Raw genomic sequence first — 20,692 nt, 5'->3', positions numbered from 1 at the left:
AACGTTAGGCTACGGGTTGAACTAGATGGACTTAGAGTCTCCCTTCAACCTTAAAAACTATGATACTATGATGATGATGAAAACAAAATTTCTGAATAAACTTTTTAAACAAAAAAAGCCTTTATATTAACCTATTCACAATATCTGTCATACCTATATGTCACGGTAGTATAGGGATTCCCGACTAACGATGTATAATTACATCATGGAAATCACGTGGGCACATACGCTGTGCCCACACAATCGCCACCAGAAGCTCAGCGTGATAGCCAAGCTCCAGCTGGCACAGTCAGCCGAGGTGCATTCACCGCCGGGGCTGTTTATCCTCCTAAATCCCACGATCAAAAGAGATCTCAGCATTGAAGAGGCAGGGAGAGAGAATGCGTTCCCTCTGCCATGTGATCAGCAGCTCAGCGATTACATAGCAGGCTGCAAACCTTTGCCATGACAACCCGGAGTAAAATAATGAGCTACGGGTTTGCTGGTATGGTGGCCTGTTAGGCCATGCTGCTAGGAGCATGGTCTAAAAAGCGTTCTGTCTAGTGTCATACTGACAGGTGTAATATATTTCAATGCTTGTGCATTGCAATACATTTCACCAGTGAGCAGTCTAATAAATAATATAGTTAATACATAACAAAAAAAAAAAAAACATCTCAATTATGTAAAAACAATAATAAACCGCATCTGGAAAGACTCGATTCTGAGCACTATGATACTATTTAACCCAATCAGTGAACACGGGAAAAAAAAAAAACCAAAACACCACAATGCTTTTTTTTTTTTAATCAAGCCACTCAAAACAAAAAAAGGAATAAAATGTGATAAAAAAAAAAAAACTTGAATGCAAATAAAAATGGTAGAGCGGAAATCATCATCTTGCCCAGCAACAAAGCAAGCTGACACTAAAGGCCGCTTTACATGCTGCGACATCGCTCAAGCGATCTCGTTGGGGTCACGGAATTTGTGACGTACGTCCGGTCACTTTAGCGATGTCTTTGCGTGTGACACCTATGAGCGATTTTGAATCGTCGCAAAAACGGTCAAAATCGCTCATCGGTGACATGCCCCCCTATTCTCGAATATCGTTGCTGCTCGGTGTACGAAGTAGTTCGTCGCTCCTGCGGCAGCACACATCGCTATGTGTGACGCCGCAGGAACGAGGAACCTCACCTTACCGGCTGCCGCCCGCAATGCGGAAGGAAGGAGGTGGGCGGGATGTTACGCTCTGCTCATCTCCGCCCTTCCGCTTCTATTGGGCGGCGGTTCAGTGACGCTGCTGTGACGCTGAATGAACCGCCCCCTTAGAAAGGAAGCGGTTCGCCGGTCACAGCGACGTCGCAGAGCAGGTAAGTGCGTGTGATGCTGCCGTAGCGATAATGTTTGCTACAACAGCGATCACATGATATCGCATGTACGATGGGTGCGGGTGCTTTAGTGTGTAAAGCGGCCTTTAGTCATAGGCTGGGTTGTCAACTGTCCAGAAATTCCAGGACAGTCCGTAAAAATAAGACACCTTTTTGACCTGTGTGAAAAAAGTTAAAAAGGCGTCAGTGATTTTTCTTTTTAAGCTAAAGAAGCTTATACAGATTAAAATGATGACAATTACAGTCAAAATAGAGTTTACAGTGAATACAGCTAACATCTACATATCAGAATTATGGGCTGTAGATCTGGGTCACTCATAATCATGATTTATTGTGGTTTTCCAATATGTTAGTAAAAAAAATTGACTGTCCATGATTTTTTGATAAGCTGCCCAGAAAAAATAAAAAGTCAAGTTGGCAACCTTGGTCAGAGGAAAATTAATTATTTTTTCTCTAAATGGTTTTATTTTATACTAGCTGTAGTACCCGGCGTTGCCCGGGATAGTAACTACGGTAAGGCTATGTGCGCACACTGCGTTTTTACCGCGTTTTTGTGGTGTGATTTGGGGCTCAAAACTGCATGACTTTGCATCCCCAGCAAAGCCTATGAGATTTCATTTTTGTTGTCCGCACAGTGCAATTATGTTTGGCTGCGTTTTTTGAGCTGAGAAAAAAAAAAAAAAACCTTCCTGCATTGCTGTTTCATGTTCATTCTGCCTTTCAAAAATTGGAATAGAAGACAATCAAAAAAAAATTTCATCTCCCCAAAGTACCAGGAATCTGAAAAAAATTATAGCTCTCAAAATATGGCAATTCTTTGGTAATAAAAGCAATTTATTTTTATTTAATTTTTTTCGTGTGTGTGATGGTAGCCAAAACATGGAGAAAAAAAAAAAAAATTGAAAAATCTGGGATCCATGTAATTACATCACTATGAAGAATAAAGCTGTAATCACTTGTACTGCAGAGTGAATGACGTAAAAAAATAATAGCAATTATTGACCTGCTGTTGATTTATTCATTCTTCCTCCCAAAGATCGCAATAAGGCTCAGCTCACATTTATCCTGCACTTTACGCTGAACACCTACACCAGTGTTTCCGTGTAAATCTCTGAAAAAAACGTGTGATTTGGACAACATTCCTGACGGAAGATTCAGAATAATGAGGTAGATGGAGGCAGTGCAGAATCTCTCTGGCCTATAATCCAATGGTGTCCATCTTTTTAAGTGTGCATAAAAGCATGGTTGACCACAGTTTTACACACTTCAGAAAAAACAGACGACACCGCTAAACAGAGGCCAGATGAAGTGCACAGTAAATCTGCTGTCTCATTATAGCTAATGGATCCCTCAGGTAGTGTCATCTGAATTACATCATTTGAAGATTCAGAAACCTCGATGTAAGTGCTAAGTACACAGCACAGCATAAATAGGATAAAAAAAAGGTAATATAAAATGGTCTCAATAAAAGCTTCATATTAATCCACAAAAAAAATAAGGAAAAAAAAAAAAAAAAGTCCCGAGTCAGGTCCACCATCTGTCAATGGAAATATAGGGTGTTCTTGTGGCGCCCCTGAGGCTTTGGTCGCCACAGGGTACTGCACCTCACTTAACGTGCAGTGCTCAACCCGGATCCTGAGGAGGTCGGTACCGGTTTCACCACTTACAACTCAAACACAGGACCAGATTGCCCTCCCCAATGTGGCGCGGGCTAGGGTAGGGTCTTAAGGCAGTCTCCAAACATGGGGGGCAGCCACCTACTAGTGACAGGGACCTGGGGGAGGAGCAGCCACCAGGGGGAGTCAGGAGCCAATACAACAGTTAGGAGTTCTCCAGCAGGAGAGGAAAGGAGCAGACGTCTCACCGATGGCTCTGATGGGACACAGGAATTCACACGGTTGCCAAGGGGAGAGCTTCATTACTCCCTCGGACCCGACACCACACAGGGTGCACGACCCTAGGGAAGATCATTCTCCAAGTTGGTTTTCCAAAATCTGCATATCTCCCTGGCCAACACAGAGCCTGAAAGCACAGTGCCAGGGCCTTGAACTGAGAAAGGCCCTATTGCAGAGCGTGGCACCTGCAAATAGGGACAGAAGTACTACACATGACAGACTGGGGTCCCCAAGTAACTTTAAGCCACGGGGATCCAACGTACACGGCACTAGCAGGAAGAGGCCCACCGACCACCACGCCGGACTGATCTCCAAAGAGCTCCCAGTTCGACGGGGCCCATCACAGCGGTGACCAGTGCTACTGCAGCAGTGACCGGGCTTCTTAAAGAACAGTGAGTAAAGACACCTGGAACCCGCAGAGACTGTGTCCGTCTGTTATTACCGGCGCCCGCTACCACTACTCCCCTCATCATCCTTCCCGGGGCCCGCACCATCTGTGTGGAGCAACCCCATCTTGGCTGCCGGAGGACAGCAACAGCTGTGGCGGCTAATTCCCTGGCAGCATACTACAGGTGGCGTCACAACAAACTTTCATCCTATCCCCTTTCTATTGGTGTACACCTCAGGGCACGAAACCGGGAAGGCCACTGCAACATCCCACACCCTCGGCACCAGCCGGTGACGAGTAAAACAGGTGTGAGACCCGACCTGGACCCTCCGCCCCCTGGGTGCTACATTTTCACGTTACTGGTCGCACAAATGCTATGGAAAAGCACCATAACTCCTCATCTCCCAAAAGCAAATCATCTAAATCTGCGCTCCCAAATCCAAATCCTGAGCCACGCAGTGTGCCTAATCCACAATTAGCACACACATTCTGAATTACTTAAGTGAGGAGAGCCAGCTTCATTTATGCAGTTCATGTCTCTAGAAGCACAAGCTGGGTATATTGTACATGCACTATATTGTATTGAGCACAATGTACTAGGCACTACAATGGCAGACTTACAATTTTCACTCAGAAAAATTCATTGCTGCTTGTTACTGGAAAACACATGGAGTAAAAATCATCACTACACCTGTAGAGAAAACCTTAAGGAGAATAGTGTTCCCCCGTGGTCCCCACATAGCTTTCTCATGAGCCAGATCAGACACCCCCATACTTTGCACTGACGAGGGGCAAGCACCCCGAAACACCGTGTCTGCAAATTGGGATTCTGATCTGGCTTATATATCCTGAGTCATATTGCAAAGGATTGTTAAAAATCCACTTGTGACTTTTAGGATCGCTACTTCCAATAGGTGGCGCTGCGCTAGAGTTTGTCTCCTTTACTGGAGAGACAATTTGAATACACCTGTAGATAAATTCACAGACGGGTGTATCTTCCAAAATTTGGTCAGTTTTGGAGGGAAATTATGCTCTTCTGAAAACTTTCCACGGAAAGTCTGTGCTCCAAAAATCAAATAGCGCTCCGTCCCTCACAAGTCCGCCAAGTGGCTAAGCAGTACTGTACAACAACATGTGAAAAATTAGAATGCCATTTTTACCCATTTTCTCATATGAAAATGTAAAATCTGAGGCTAAAACAAAATTTTGTGGTAAAAATTGAATTACAGTATCTTCACCGTCCAATGGTATAAAATTCTGTGACACACCTGTGGGAATATGATCACTGCACACTTAGATTAATTAATTGAGGGGTATAGTTTGTAAAGTGGGGTTACATATGGGGTTCTGATTTTCTGGCACCTCAGGGCCTCTGCCACTGCACCCCACACCATTCCAGCAAAATCTGCACCCCAATATAGCACTCAATATCTTCCTAGATTTTTAGTCTTCATTGAAATATATGTTTTTGACCACAAATGGGGAATCTGTGTACTCAGAAAAATTGCTCATTAAATTGTATGGTACATTTTCGACTGTTACCCTTGTGAAAATGAAAAATTTGTTGAAAAAGCAATGGCTTTGTGGGGAAAATGTATTACATAATTTTCATTGGCTCAACATTATAAAATACTGTGAAGGACCTGTGAGTTCAAGGTGCTCGCCATGCCTCTAGATAAATCACGTGTGTGTGTGTGTGTGTGTGTGTGTGTGTGTGTGTTCCAGTGTTTAGGCACATCAGGGGCTCGGCAAACACCATGACGTCCACTATCTATTTCAGACAAATTTCCCATAAAATATGAAAGATTTTCTATCGCCAGCAAAGTTAATGAGATTCCTGAACATTCATGCACATGGTGATTCTTTATTTCTTGCAGGATTTCATCAGATTGAAATCTGCAGCTTGTCAATTCTTTCAGTGTTTTTGCTGCAGATTTCACCCATATTAATCAGTGGGAAAAATGCATCAAAAACACACACAAAAAGAAAATGTGCATGTATTTTTTGCTGCCTTTTCATCAAGCATGTAGCGAGGAGGGACACTCAAGGTAAAGATGGGTTCCTTTATTTCACATAAAAAACATACGAGGCAGAGGGAGGAAGCGGGATGCAAAGACGACAACTGCAGTTTCACGCTTGGAGTACGGTGGACCCGTAGAAGCACTACTCTAAGCGTGAAACGGTAGCAGTCATCCTTTCTTCCCAGATCCTCGCTCTACCTCGTATGTTTTTTATTTGAAATAAAGGAACCCATTTTTACCTTTATCGGGAGAGTGCCCCTCTTCTCTCTACATACTTGAGGTTGTGTCCGCTGCTCCTTTTTGGGTTGGCACCCCGGATTCGTTTGTTCCTAGCTCTCCTCCCCAGCTTTTCGGCTGTTGCTGAGATAATAGCTCTCGTTGGGGTCAGTGGTGCCGCACCATCTGTTTGTTTTGCCTTTGTGATGCCTTTTTCTTGCCAACACATCAGTATTTGAAGCAGATTTTTGTGCTGCGAAGAGAAAAAAAAAAAAAAAAACCACACAACACCAGCAACCACCTCTCAAATGCAAAATTACCGTATTTTTCGGACTATAAGACGCACCCTGGTTTTAGAGGAGGAAAATAGGAACATAAAACTTTAAGCAAAAAAAATGTGGTCATGACACACTGTTATGGGGCGAGGATCTGCTGCTGACACTGTTATGGGGGTAATGTCCTCAAATTCTCTACTAAGGTACCCCATCCTGGTAATGATCCTCCTGCCTTGTATATGATCCTGCTCATATACCAGCATCCTGTTCATATACCCCCATCCTATTGATATACCCCCCATCCATCCTGCTCATATACCCCCATCATGCTCATATACCCCCCATCCTGTTCATATACCCCCCCATCCTGTTCATATACCCCCCCATCCTGTTCATATACCCCCCCATCCTGTTCATATACCCCCCCATCCTGTTCATATACCCCCCCCATCCTGTTCATATACCCCCCCATCCTGTTCATATACCCCCCCCATCCTGTTCATATACCCCCCCCATCCTGTTCATATACCCCCCCCATCCTGTTCATATACCCCCCCCATCCTGTTCATATACCCCCCCCATCCTGTTCATATACCCCCCCATCCATCCTGCTCATATACCCCCCCATCCTGTTCATATACCCCCCCATCCATCCTGCTCATATACTCCCATCCTGCTATATGCCCCCATCGTGCTCATATACCATCCTGGTATATGGCCTGTATCCTATAGCACAGAGAAAAAAAATAAACGTTTATACTCACCTTTTCCTCACTCCCTGCAGCACCGATCATCTTCCTCTCAGCGGCAATGACCTGTGTGTGTGGAGCCGTTCCCCTGCAGCACGCGATGTCTTCCAGTCTGTGCTGATCAGCACAGATCAGCTGACCGGCACAGACAGGAAGACATCGCGTGCTGCAGGGGGACGGCTCCACACACGGGGACGGGTGAGTGTACTAATTCACTGCACCCAGCGCTGATGATGACGCGCGGGGGGCAGTGAATACAGCCGCACATGATCACTCCAGGCTGTAATTGCCAGGGGTGATCATGTGGACCGGCTCTTTACTATGCGCGCGTCCCAGCTCATCCTCCCGCCCACCTGTCAGTGCCGGCTTCAGCGCTGAGAGATGGGCATGCATATATAATGAGCGGGCCCACGTAGTTACGGCAGGCGCTGCTGCTGCCTGCTCGTGCCCCCGATGACCCGCTCCACCGCAGCACCCTCGTTCCCGGCCGCAGCCCTATAGTCAGACCATAAGACGCACCCCCAACTTGTCCCCAACATTTGGGGGGAAAAAAGTGCGTCTTATGGTCCAAAAAATACGGTCCCTAAAATGCTTTGCCAATATGGCTTAGAATGGACTGGCCATTAAGGGTCAAAGCCAGATGGCATCTGGAACATGCAATATGTCAAAAAAAAATTTTAAAAAATGTAACCGTGTTTTAATTTATACAAAAGCAGTCTTATATTAGAGAAGTCGGACATGTGGCTAAATGCCCATAGTCTTCCAATTTAAGCTGTATAAAAAAAACCTGTTTGCAAAGAAATTCCAGTACTCACTCATCAAAGAGCCGGTATGCCTCCACACGTTCCGCTTGTAACTGGTAAAATCTCTGTAGAAGTTGCTGAAAATCATTGTCTGCCTGCAAGAGAAAAAGAAATAGTATGGTGAAGATAAGGTAAAACACTAGAGGAAAGCAATATAGTATAGTGCATTAATAGCGTTTCCAACAAAGTCGTCAGCATCACAATGTGGCCTAGGTTTTGTTAGATCTTCTAGCCCAGAGGTCTCAAACACGCAGCCAGCGAGCCGCATGCGACCCCTCAGGCTGCTTCGAGGGGCCCCCAGGCCCGTGCCCCCGTTCACCATCGCGGCCAGTACAAGGGCCGCAGCCACTGTCTGTGCTTTATGTCAAATGAATGTTTTGCTGGCGCAGTGCCGGCAAAACAATCATCTGACATAAATCGCTGACATGGGCTGCGGACCCTGCACCAGCCACGATAGTGAACAAGGGCACGGACCTGCAGACAGCAAGAAGAAGAGATGAGGCAGCTGAGGGAATGCGGGACAGGTGAGAAGAATAGTGTTTTGGTTTTTGTGTGTGTGTGTGTGTGTGTGTGTGTGTGTGTGTGTGTGTGTGAAGAAGGATGGCACATTAATCTCTTAGTAACCCATGACGTACTGGGTACGCCATGGTTCCCTGGTACTTAAGGACCCATGACGTACCCAGTACGTCATGGCTAAATCGCGGCCCCCTGTGGTTGGGATCGCTTTGCAAATACCTTAGATTCAGGGAAGAGGGGACCTCAGGAGGGGTGGTGTCTCCTCCGTGGACCTACGGAGGCTATGATTGGCTGAGCGGCGTTCGTCGGCCAATCACAGCCACTGTAATGTTTTAGCCATTGAAAATGGCTCAGACATTAAAATCCAGCCATGATCAGTGCAGCTATAGCACTGATCATTGGTTGGAGCTGGGTGACCTCTGATTCACCCGCCTCCAGCTCTGATTGGAGAGACCAGCCTTGTGACCGATCTCTCCAATCACTGTGGGTCTGGGGCCAAAGACCGCTCACCTCAGCTTCACGCCAATGTCTGTGGAAGCTGAGGAGAGCAACCAGTAAGTTATAGCGTTATTGCCCTCTTTCAGCCGGCACCACCACATTACTATAGGATGGGGACAGTACTATAGGATGGGGACAAGGTAGGCACATTACTATTGGATGGGCACATGACTATAAGTTGGGGACATTACAAGTATGGGCACAATACTATTGAATGGGGACAAGGCTGGGGACATTACTATAGGATGGGGACAAGGTGAGCACACTACTATGGGATGGGGACTAGTATGGGGACATTACTACAGGATGGGGACTAGGATGGGCATAGTACTACAGGATAGCGACATTACTACACGGGGACAAGGATGGGAAACATTACTATAGGATAGGACAACTATATGATGGGGATGGTACTACAGGATAGGGACATTGCTACAAGGGGACAAGGATGGGGAACAGTACTATAAGATGGGGCACAAGGATGAACACATTACTGTAGGATGGAGACTAGGATGGGACACAATACTACAAAGGGACAAGGATGGGCACATTACAACAAGATGGGGAACATTACTAAAAGATGTTGACCAAAATTTCTATATAGTGCTAATTGTAACACTATTAGTTACAAGATAGGGATAAAATGTAAAAAACTCAAAATAAGGCATGACTTTTTTTTTTACCATCATTTTTTTTAGATTTAAGCAAAGAAAGTGCACATTTGTTATAGTGAACAGGAGAAAAATGTTCTAAATCAGTGATCGAAAGGTGTGTAAAAATAAATAATATATATATATGGTACCAATAAAAGTGTCACTTTATCCTACAAAGAATGCGGCCCCCCAAATTATTTTTTTTCCTCTGTGCGGCCCATACACCCAGCTGAGTTTGAGACCCCTGTTCTAGCCTAACAGTTGTGTACATTTTATTGTAGGGTTCATTCACAGAAAGGCATCTCCTGCGTTTAGATAATGCACTGGGTGCTGTCTTCAGTCTGAAGCCAACAAAAGCGTAGCCCCAACTTCACAATGTACTTTTTATGAAATCTGTATTAATTACAACATAAAGTCTCTATATCTAAATGGATATTTACAGAGAGCCTATTGCCCTTAGTAGATCTAAAAAATCCCGGGCAGACACAGTGCACTGTAGATGGTACATGAAGAATTTGTGATATTTGCGCATGTCTGTCCTCTCAAAATAAGTGGAAATACCATGTCAGCAATTGTAAGATGCACATACACAGCAGGAGAAAGTCACATATAAGGATAAGAAAGCTAAGGACCTAAAGAGAAAAAGGCTTTGAAAAGCCGAATGCTAATTTCCAAAGGGCAAAACGTCCCAGAAGAGATTTCCTCATTCTGCAATGTTCTGCTGGCTCCTCACCCGGTTCTTGCCCTGTGAAAGAAAGGGTTTTATAGCTTAGTTATTTGTTGGCCTGAAACATCCATGTGTCGTGTTTATTGCTGGAGCTTGTGTTGTCACTGGAGGAGTCTATCCATAGGGAGGTCAGCAATTGTATTAGCATCACATTGCCTGGAAAAGATGATTCATGGCACAGCTCGTCTCAGCAGTGTATAGATAAAGCTGCAACTCCATCTGCTGGTGTCTTAGGCCCCTTTCACACATCAGTTCTTTGCCATCAGTCACAATCCATCAAATTTTGAAAAAAACGGATCCGGCGACCGATGCCGCTTGATCCGTTTTTTTCTCATCGACTTGTATTAGCGACCGATTGCAACAGATGGCCTCACGTTTCAACCTTCGTTCGACGGATCCGTCAAAAAATCTTTGCCCGGGCGACGGAGACGGCATTCAAAGTAAGGCTGGCTTCACTTTTTTTTTTTTTATTTTAATTGCGGCAAGAATGGATTTTTTTGACGCAAAACCGGATTCTTTACAAATGCATTGTAATTGCGGCAAGATGCGTTTACTTGCGGTATACACTGGATCCAGTGTTTTGCGGTATTTTATCTTTTTTCAAAAACGCTACTTGTAGCGTTTTTGACGTCTGACAAAAAACTGCATCTCACTGGATCCGTGTTATTGTGGCGGTACCTGCAGTGAAGTTCAATGAGCGCCGGATCCTGCTCTACCGGACGTCACCGCATTCTGATAGGCAGGCTCCTGTTGTCTGTACTGAGCATGCCCAGAAAGCAGTTCCTCCCCCATGCTTTCTGATATACTGGAGCTGCATCAGTTGGAGAAGACAGAAGAGTAGGATCATGGAGGGATGACGGAGTAATAAAGATGGAGTCCCTAAGAGTGTCTGTGTATTTATTTCTAATAAAGTTTTTTTTTCTCTGTGTGAGGTCTTTTTTTTTTTTTTTTTAACCCTTTATTGTAGATTCTTAATGGCCGGGTCAAACTTGGACTGACATTAAGATTCTCGGGCTTTATACCAGCTGGTAAAACAAAGCTGGTATTAATCCCTTATTACCCAGCGTGCCACCCGGCACCAAGGCCACTGGAAGAATTGGATACAGCGCCAGAAGAGGGTGCTTCCATGAAAGCACCATTTTCTGGGGCAGCTGCGGACTACAACTCGCAGCGGGGGTTCTTGGGCCACCCTGCACTGCGCATTCCAATCCCCAGCTGCCTAGTTGTACCTGGCTGGACACAAAAATTGGGCGAAGGTCATGTCGTTTGTTTGTTTGTTTGTTTTTTTTAATTACTTCATGAAATAATTAAAAACAGGCTTCCCTATATTTTTGGTTCCCAGCCGGGTACAAATAGGCAGCTGGGGCTTGGGGGCAGCCTGCTGTACCTGGCTAGCATGCAAAAATATGGCGAAGCCCACGTCATTGTAAGCAAAAATCTTAAAAAAAATAAATAAAAATAAAAAAAAAAAAAAAAAAGGGGGGGGGATTTCACTGGATTTTTCCATTGCCAGTGAAGGTAGCACCAAGCAGTTGGGGTTAGCATCCAGTAGCTGCTTGGGTTACCCTTAGCAATAGAAAATGCAGCGGGAGCAGCGCATTTATTTTATTTAACCCCTAACCGTTGTGTTTGGGTTTGTTTTTTTTCGCCCAACGAGCACCCAAGCATTTTACTGCTCACTCATCCCTACTCCTGACCACACAGCCAGCAGAACAAGTAATCAGATCAGCTGACTCCAGTGTCGGCCGATTACTTGTTCTGTGTCTCCCTGCATCCATTGCAGCGTGTGCGGGTTGTGAGGTCAATTGAGTTCGGCCGGCACTGAAGTCCGCTGATCTGAACTCAGCTGAACTCCTGGCCACACAGCCCGCACGTGGTCACACGTGACAGCGACAGAGACGTTGCCGTCCATCATTTGGTGGAATGGAAGCTTATGGGCGCAGTCGTAATCCGTCAAATGACGGAATCCGGCGAAGGATTCTGTTTTTTTAATGTAGCATGGTCAAATTATTTAGCCCCCAGCTACTCGGATCCGTTGCATCAGTTTTGCCACAATCTGCGACGAGAAAACAGATTGTCACTGATGGCAAAAAACTGATGTGTGAAAGGGGCTTTAGAGAACAAACAGAACAATTCCCCCTTTATTATATAGTACTAGTTCTATTAGAGATACATTGGTTTTGATCTGATGAATGGAAGCAGATGCACGAAATTTGCTATCCTTTAAGATCTTTTATTCTATCTCTGATCTGGTGCTACATTCAGTAACAGCGCCAATTTAGCATCTTTCTTATAAGACATACCTGCCTCTCTCTATTACTAACCTCTCAAGGACCTGCCTATTTTGGGCAATTTGGACAAAGTATTTTTTTATCATCATATGCCAGGAGCCATAATATATTTTTTTCTGCCCTGGAATAAGCCATGCGTCAGGCATTTAAAAAGGTAATGTACAATGTGCAGCATGCAGTTAAAGGGAATCTGTCCCCAGGTTTTTGCTCCCCCATCTGACAGCAGCATAATGTAGAGACAGACCCAGTTACCAGCGATGTGTCACTTATGGAGCTGTTTGCTGTCATTTTGATCAAATCAATGTTTTCTCTGCTGCAGATCTAGCAGTTATACCGAGCTCATGAATATGCTGGACTACCTGGGAGCAGGACAAGTAGTCCTGTAATGATAATCTACTGCTGATTAAACAGTGGTTTTACCAAATCTACACTAAGTGACACACTGCTGGAATCAGGATCCCTGCCCCTACATTATGCTGGTCTAAGATTAAGTGGCAAAATCTGGTGACAGATTCCCTTTAATAATCATGTAATCAATGTAATGCATGACATTACTGGGACAGTCTGTACCACTGGGTTAGTGACTCTTCCTACTATTCAAGCACTATGCTTGCTCACTTTATTCCCTTGAGACATTCAATGTTTACCTATATATGGTATATATTATTTATTGAGAACTTGTATGGTGTCACATTAATAATTTTCCTTAAAGGAATTGTCCACTACCAGGACAGCCCCGTCTGGTTCCACGTTTCCCCCCCTGGCCGTTCGCAGCCCTTAGTGCCTGTTGATTAAGTCATTTGGTTCAAAGGAGGGGACACAGAAGCCGGAGCTAATTGCATGCGGGGCTTCCGTGATGTCACATGAGCCCCGGGAACACGAACTGCACCACTAATGGAATGGCACCGGTACGGGAGGAGAGTATAGGCTTTTTAATTTTACCTGGGGAAACGTGGAATCAGAAGGGATTATGCTAGTACCGTGTTTTTAAAAAAAAAAAAAAAGAGTCTTAGGCCCTGTGCGCACTTGCCAGTTTTTGCTGCGGATTTCCTGCATGTTTCGCTGTAGAAAATGTTCATAACATCTGTGCAGTGAATCACCAGCAAAACCTGTGGGGAAAAAAATCCTGTGCGCACTATCCGGAATTTGACAGCTGCATGTTTTGCTGCGGGAATCCCACAGCAAAAACAATTGCATGCCAATTCTTTTCCGCAGGTCGCTGCGGGATTTCACTACATTGACTGCAATGTAACCGTGAAATCCCGCAGGGAATAACGCAGGCAGCAAATTCTGTGCAGTTCATTGCGTTTTCCTGCGTTATTCCCTCCGGTATTTCGCAGTTTACCTGCGGTAATATACATCGCTGCCTGCGTTTTGCAGGGAAGTGATGTCATTATGACAGGAAGAGGAAGCGGAGCAGAGAGTAAACAAACACACACACACATCGCACTCACACACAGACATATAGAATACACATAGAAAAAGAAAAAAAAAAAACCACACGTGGGCTCCGCTGTATATTTACCGTCCAGCCGAGGTAAACACACAGCGGCGGCCCGGTATTCTCAGGCTGGGGAGGGTGAGGGGCAGGGTTAATGTCCCCCACCTCCCTCCCACCTCCCGCAGCCGAGAATATCAGCCGCAGCTGATGCATTATGTGGCAGTAACTGAGTGTCCCCAGCTCTTCTAGATGCCGTGGCGATCCAGGTAATAAGAAGTTAATGGTGGCGGATCGCCGCCACTAAGTCCAGGCTTGATCATGGCAGCGTCTGAGACAGCTGACATGATCAACCCGTAAGTAAAGAGAAAAATCACACATACTGAAAAATCCTTTATTTTAAATAAAACACAAAAAAGCCTCGTTCACCCGTTTATTAACCCCTCCTGAAACAAAGCGACGTAATCCACAGGTCCCGCGCTGCTTACATCCAGCCGCGACTGACACTGACACAGCGCTGAATGAATGCAGCCTCGCAGCGAGACAGCAGAGAGGTAACCACAGGGCATTTACCACGGCCGGTAATGTGAAATGTAGTGATCTGTCCTCTATCCTTCTGTCTATTTATCTATCTACTATCTATCTCAGAAGGAAATGTTTTTGTTTTTTATTCAATGTGCTTTATTGCATTGAATGCAATAAAACACATATACCAAACTTCACGCGGCAAAACCGCGGCAATACTGCGAACAATACCACGGTAAAACCGCATGCGGTTTTCAGGTGCGGTTTGCCTCGGTTTTTTACCACAGGTGCGGTAATCTTTCAATGCCTGCGGAGTTTTCTTGAGAAAATTCCATTTTCCAGTGTGCACATAGCCTTATACTTTTTTTTTTATCCCCCAAAAAAGCACTAGGGCTCATTTTTGGACAAACATGGTTGGGGGTCAGTTTACCCCCCCAAAAAAGCAGACCCCCCCCACTTCCCAGGAGACTGCACGCCGTCCTCCCCTGCTTCTGGCTGACTCTGACACTGACACACACACACATTACATCCAGCGTTACAGAATACTTCCAGCCGCAGGGAATGATGGGAGGAAGTCACGTGTCCCCAGGTCCTGTAAGCAAGCATTGCAGCAGGTCCTTGCGCTCCACTGCACAGCCTCCCAGTATTCTGCCAGCCAGAAGAAATTGGTGTCGGTGGATATGGTGAGTATGTGTGCGATCCAATGTGTGTGTGATGTGATGTGTGTGGGTGTGATATCTGATGTGTGTGGGTGTAAGATCACTGCAGGTCCCTGCTGGAGCTTATTTTTGGAAAAACACGGTAGTAGACAACCTTTTGAAGCATTTGTCCTAGCATTACAGATTATATTCATATTTTGGTTATGTATCTATAGTACCTTTTTCTATTTACGGTTTCAACTTTTTCAATTGTCATCTGTGCAATACGTGCATTTTATATAGAAAATAGCATTTCAGCTCACCTGATACAGTGCAAGGTGCAGAGGAGCTCCATGGACAACCCAAAAAAGTAGGTGGATAAAAAATATTAACTGATACAAGACAGGTACCTGTCTTGTATCAGTTAACTTTTTTTTATCCACCTGCCTTCTTGTTTTTATGCCTTTTTGCATTGAATAAAATTGAATTTTTTTTTACGGATTTCTGATGGTAATATTTCTACTTTTGAATACGCCCATTTTGCATATCCCCTCTGGGATTCTGCGATAGCATCACCATTTTTATCCTGTTTTTGTATATTTTGTGTTTTCATACAAATAAAAACTAATAAAAGGGAACCCTTTTCTGGATATCAAATTTATATACCAATATTCAGGTTTTATGAATTTTGAACAATAATTACCATACATATACAGCGCATGCCATAAGACAAAACCGGAGTAAGGATTGCATCTGTTTTACCCGGCCATGATGTTGTTTTCCTTTATATAGGAAAAGTAATGTGGCCATTCACAAAACAAGCCCTTATGTGGCTATATAGAGAACATGGCTTTGGCAGGAAGGAGTTAATCCATCATCTGTGCTGACCTCTGTACACTGGGCTGATACTGCCCGTGTAACGCGCAGCTGTGACAAGCAGTACACATATCTGACCACTGGGCGGCGCCACATCAGCACAGCCGATACATCTTTACAGGAAAACCTCCCCTATCCGAAGCAGCTGATACCAGGAAACAATAGCTTCAGTCCTCGCATATGCATGCCCTCCGAACCCAAGCAAAAAGCAGACATATTACTGGCACTACAAATCCCGGCAATGTAATGGGTACAGCAAGCTGACACTGCCTCCTAAGCGCTCACCATGACACAGGCTCACGGGCACGAGCTTCTGTGCGCGGTCATGTACGTCTTCATAGACTGAGCCCTTATGTTGTCGTCTGTGACTCTCGAGCGCCCTCTGTCAGCGGGAGGACTTATGACACGTCAATGGAAGAAATGGAGGAAACAAACATTTCTTTCTATTGATAATCATACAGATTCCACGGGCCAGCTAGGGATAGCCAAGGCGTGTTCCTCCAACAGCCAGGCGGCTACAGGATACCAGGCTGATATACATAGCCAGGGCTGTATTTTGCCTTCATGCTGCCCTAGGCACTTTAAGTGGTCGCGCCCCTTAGTGACAACGTAAAACTGAGTTTTCGCACACGACATCTGTTTAAGGCAGATCTACTCTGTAAAACACTTGAAAAAGTATCAATGAGAAACGAAGGGCACTAACCCCCCCCCCCCCCATGGGGATCACCACAGGCACATCAAAACATAGCATGAGTATAAAATATTCCCACCACACCATCCCCACTTATATACTGTGACTGTCACACTGCCCCTAATAAACTACACACTGCCCTCCCTTATAAATTATACCCACCACACCTTCCTCAATTATGAAATATGATCTGCACAGTCCTCACATCATGCTGCCCCCTCCTCACAATGTCCCATGCATGCTGCCCCCTCCTCACAATGTCCCATGCATGCTGCCCCCTACTCACAGTGTCCCATGCATGCTGCCCCCTACTCACAGTGTCCCATGCATGCTGCCCCCTCCTCACAATGTCCCATGCATGCTGCCCCCTCCTCACAGGGTCCCATGCATTCTGCCCCCTCCTCACAGTGTCCCATGCATGCTGCCCCCTCCTCACAGTGTCCCATGTATGCTGCCCCCTCCTCACAATGTCCCATGCATGCTGCCCCCTCCTCACAGTGTCCCATGCATGCTGCCCCCTACTCACAGTGTCCCATGCATGCTGCCCCCTCCTCACAATGTCCCATGCATGCTGCCCCCTCCTCACAGGGTCCCATGCATTCTGCCCCCTCCTCACAGTGTCCCATGCATGCTGCCCCCTCCTCACAGGGTCCCATGCATTCTGCCCCCTCCTCACAGTGTCCCATGCATGCTGCCCCCTCCTCACAATGTCCCATGCATGCTGCCCCCTCCTCACAGTGTCCCATGCATGCTGCCCCCTCCTCACAGTGTCCCATGCATGCTGCCCCCCTCCTCACAGTGTCCCATGCATGCTGCCCCCTCCTCCCAATGTCCCATGAATGCTGCCCCCTGCTCACAATGTCCCATGCATGCTTCCCCCTCCTCACAGTGTCCCATGCATGCTGCCCCCTCCTCACAATATCCCATGCATGCTACTCCCTCCTCACAATGTCCCATGCATGCTACTCCCTCCTCACAATGTCCCATGAATGCTGCCCCCTGCTCACAATGTCCCATGCATGCTGCTCCCTCCTCACAATGTCCCATGAATGCTGCCCCCTGCTCACAATGTCCCATGCATGCTTCCCCCTCCTCACAGTGTCCCATGCATGCTGCCCCCTCCTCACAATATCCCATGCATGCTGCCCCCTCCTCACAATGTCCCATGCATGCTGCCCCCTCCTCACAATGTCCCATGCATGCTGCCCCCTCCTCACAATGTCCCATGCATGCTTCCCCCTCCTCACAGTGTCCCATGCATGCTACTCCCTCCTCACAATGTCCCATGCATGCTGCCCCCTCCTCACAATGTCCCATGCATGCTGCCCCCTCCTCACAGTGTCCCATGCATGCTGCCCCCTCCTCACAATGTCCCATGCATGCTGCCCCCTCCTCACAGTTTCCCATGCATGCTGCCCCCTCCTCACAATGTCCCATGCATGCTTCCCCCTCCTCTCAATGTCCCATGCATGCTGCTCCCTCCTCACAATGTCCCATGCATGCTGCCCCCTTCTCTCAATGTCCCATGCATGCTGCTCCCTCCTCACAATGTCCCATGTATGCTGCCCCCTCCTCACAATATCCCATGCATGCTGCCCCCTCCTCACAATATCCCATGCATGCTGCCCCCTCCTCACAATGTCCCATGCATGCTTCCCCCTCCTCACAGTGTCCCATGCATGCTACTCCCTCCTCACAATGTCCCATGCATGCTGCCCCCTCCTCACAATGTCCCATGCATGCTGCCCCCTCCTCACAGTGTCCCATGCATGCTGCCCCCTCCTCACAATGTCCCATGTATGCTGCCCCCTCCTCACAATGTCCCATGCATGCTGCCCCCTCCTCACAATGTCCCATGCATGCTGCTCCCTCCTCACAATGTCCCATGCATGCTGCCCCCTTCTCTCAATGTCCCATGCATGCTGCTCCCTCCTCACAATGTCCCATGTATGCTGCTCCCTCCTCACAATGTCCCATGCATGCTGCCCCCTCCTCACAGTGTCCCATGCATGCTGCCCCCTCCTCACAGTGTCCCATGCATGCTGCCCCCTTCTCACAATGTCCCATGCATGCTGCTCCCTCCTCACAATGTCCCATGAATGCTGCCCCCTGCTCACAATGTCCCATGCATGCTGCTCCCTCCTCACAATGTCCCATGAATGCTGCCCCCTGCTCACAATGTCCCATGCATGCTTCCCCCTCCTCACAGTGTCCCATGCATGCTGCCCCCTCCTCACAATATCCCATGCATGCTGCCCCCTCCTCACAGTGTCCCATGCATGCTGCCCCCTTCTCACAATGTCCCATGCATGCTGCCCCCTCCTCACAATGTCCCATGAATGCTGCCCCCTGCTCACAATGTCCCATGCATGCTGCTCCCTCCTCACAATGTCCCATGAATGCTGCCCCCTGCTCACAATGTCCCATGCATGCTTCCCCCTCCTCACAGTGTCCCATGCATGCTGCCCCCTCCTCACAATATCCCATGCATGCTGCCCCCTCCTCACAATGTCCCATGCATGCTGCCCCCTCCTCACAATGTCCCATGCATGCTGCCCCCTCCTCACAATGTCCCATGCATGCTTCCCCCTCCTCACAGTGTCCCATGCATGCTACTCCCTCCTCACAATGTCCCATGCATGCTGCCCCCTCCTCACAATGTCCCATGCATGCTGCCCCCTCCTCACAGTGTCCCATGCATGCTGCCCCCTCCTCACAATGTCCCATGCATGCTGCCCCCTCCTCACAATGTCCCATGCATGCTGCCCCCTCCTCACAGTTTCCCATGCATGCTGCCCCCTCCTCACAATGTCCCATGCATGCTTCCCCCTCCTCACAATGTCCCATGCATGCTGCTCCCACCTCACAATGTCCCATGCATGCTGCCCCCTTCTCTCAATGTCCCATGCATGCTGCTCCCTCCTCACAATGTCCCATGTATGCTGCCCCCTCCTCACAATATCCCATGCATGCTGCCCCCTCCTCACAATATCCCATGCATGCTGCCCCCTCCTCACAATGTCCCATGCATGCTTCCCCCTCCTCACAGTGTCCCATGCATGCTACTCCCTCCTCACAATGTCCCATGCATGCTGCCCCCTCCTCACAATGTCCCATGCATGCTGCCCCCTCCTCACAGTGTCCCATGCATGCTGCCCCCTCCTCACAATGTCTCATGCATGCTGCCCCTTCCTCACAATGTCCCATGCATGCTTTCCCTCCTCACAGTTTCCCATGCATGCTGCCCCCTCCTCACAATGTCCCATGCATGCTGCCCCCTCCTCACAATGTCCCATGCATGCTGCTCCCTCCTCACAATGTCCCATGCATGCTGCCCCCTTTTCTCAATGTCCCATGCATGCTGCTCCCTCCTCACAATGTCCCATGTATGCTGCTCCCTCCTCACAATGTCCCATGCATGCTGCCCCCTCCTCACAGTGTCCCATGCATGCTGCCCCCTCCTCACAGTGTCCCATGCATGCTGCCCCCTCCTCACAATGTCCCATGCATGCTGCCCTCCCCTCACAATGTCCCATGCATGCTGCCCCCTCCTCACAGTGTCCCATGCATGCTGCCCCCTCCTCACAGTGTCCCATGCATGCTGCCCCCTCCTCACAATGTCCCATGAATTCTGCCCCCTCCTCACAATGTCCCATGCATGCTGCCCCTCTCCATGAGCTCCTAATGCTGCCTTCCTCTTTTCCATAATGACACCTCCATGCTTCCCCATTCATCATACTAAGACCACCACACTAACGCTTATGCTGAAACCCCCCCACACACACACTACCCCACTCTTGATATTGACTCCCCTACATTGTTCCACTCCATACTGAGCCCAGACATGCTGCCCCTTCTCCATAATGAGCTCCCAATGCTGGCCCCCTCTTATTCTGAGTCCTTACACTCCCCCCATCGATTTTGTCATTGATCTATCCCTCAACCCTTGTCCTCTGTCTCTAACATTGGCCCCTCTCTCCCATTCCAGCAGCAGCAGCCTCTCTCCCCCGCCTTCAGCAGCAGCCTCTCCCCCAGCATCAGCCTCTCTCCTCCGAGCCTCCCGCAGTATCAGCCTCTCCAAGCATCAGACTCCCTCAGCATCAGCCTCTTTCCTCCCAGCCTCCC

The 20,692-nt window shown here is 47.5% G+C and overlaps 1 protein-coding gene across 1 annotated transcript in view; it reads right to left on the bottom strand.

Annotated features, from left to right (window-relative positions):
• REX1BD (required for excision 1-B domain containing) overlaps nt 1-16,237 on the bottom strand; it is a 44,953-nt gene extending 28,716 nt beyond the window's left edge. The window contains exons 1-2 of the mRNA XM_075337859.1: nt 16,162-16,237; nt 7,727-7,809 (exon numbers count right to left, since the gene is read on the bottom strand). Coding sequence (XP_075193974.1) covers nt 7,727-7,809; nt 16,162-16,164 — 86 coding nt within the window. The 5' untranslated portion in view covers nt 16,165-16,237. The remainder of the gene's footprint in view (nt 1-7,726; nt 7,810-16,161) is intronic.
• Between the last annotated feature and the right edge of the window lie 4,455 nt (nt 16,238-20,692).

This window comes from Anomaloglossus baeobatrachus, chromosome 1, assembly GCF_048569485.1.
Source record: "Anomaloglossus baeobatrachus isolate aAnoBae1 chromosome 1, aAnoBae1.hap1, whole genome shotgun sequence".
NCBI lineage: Eukaryota > Metazoa > Chordata > Amphibia > Anura > Aromobatidae > Anomaloglossus > Anomaloglossus baeobatrachus.
The sequence above is the reverse complement of the archived record's forward strand: the minus strand, read 5'-3'. Positions and strand labels throughout refer to the sequence as shown.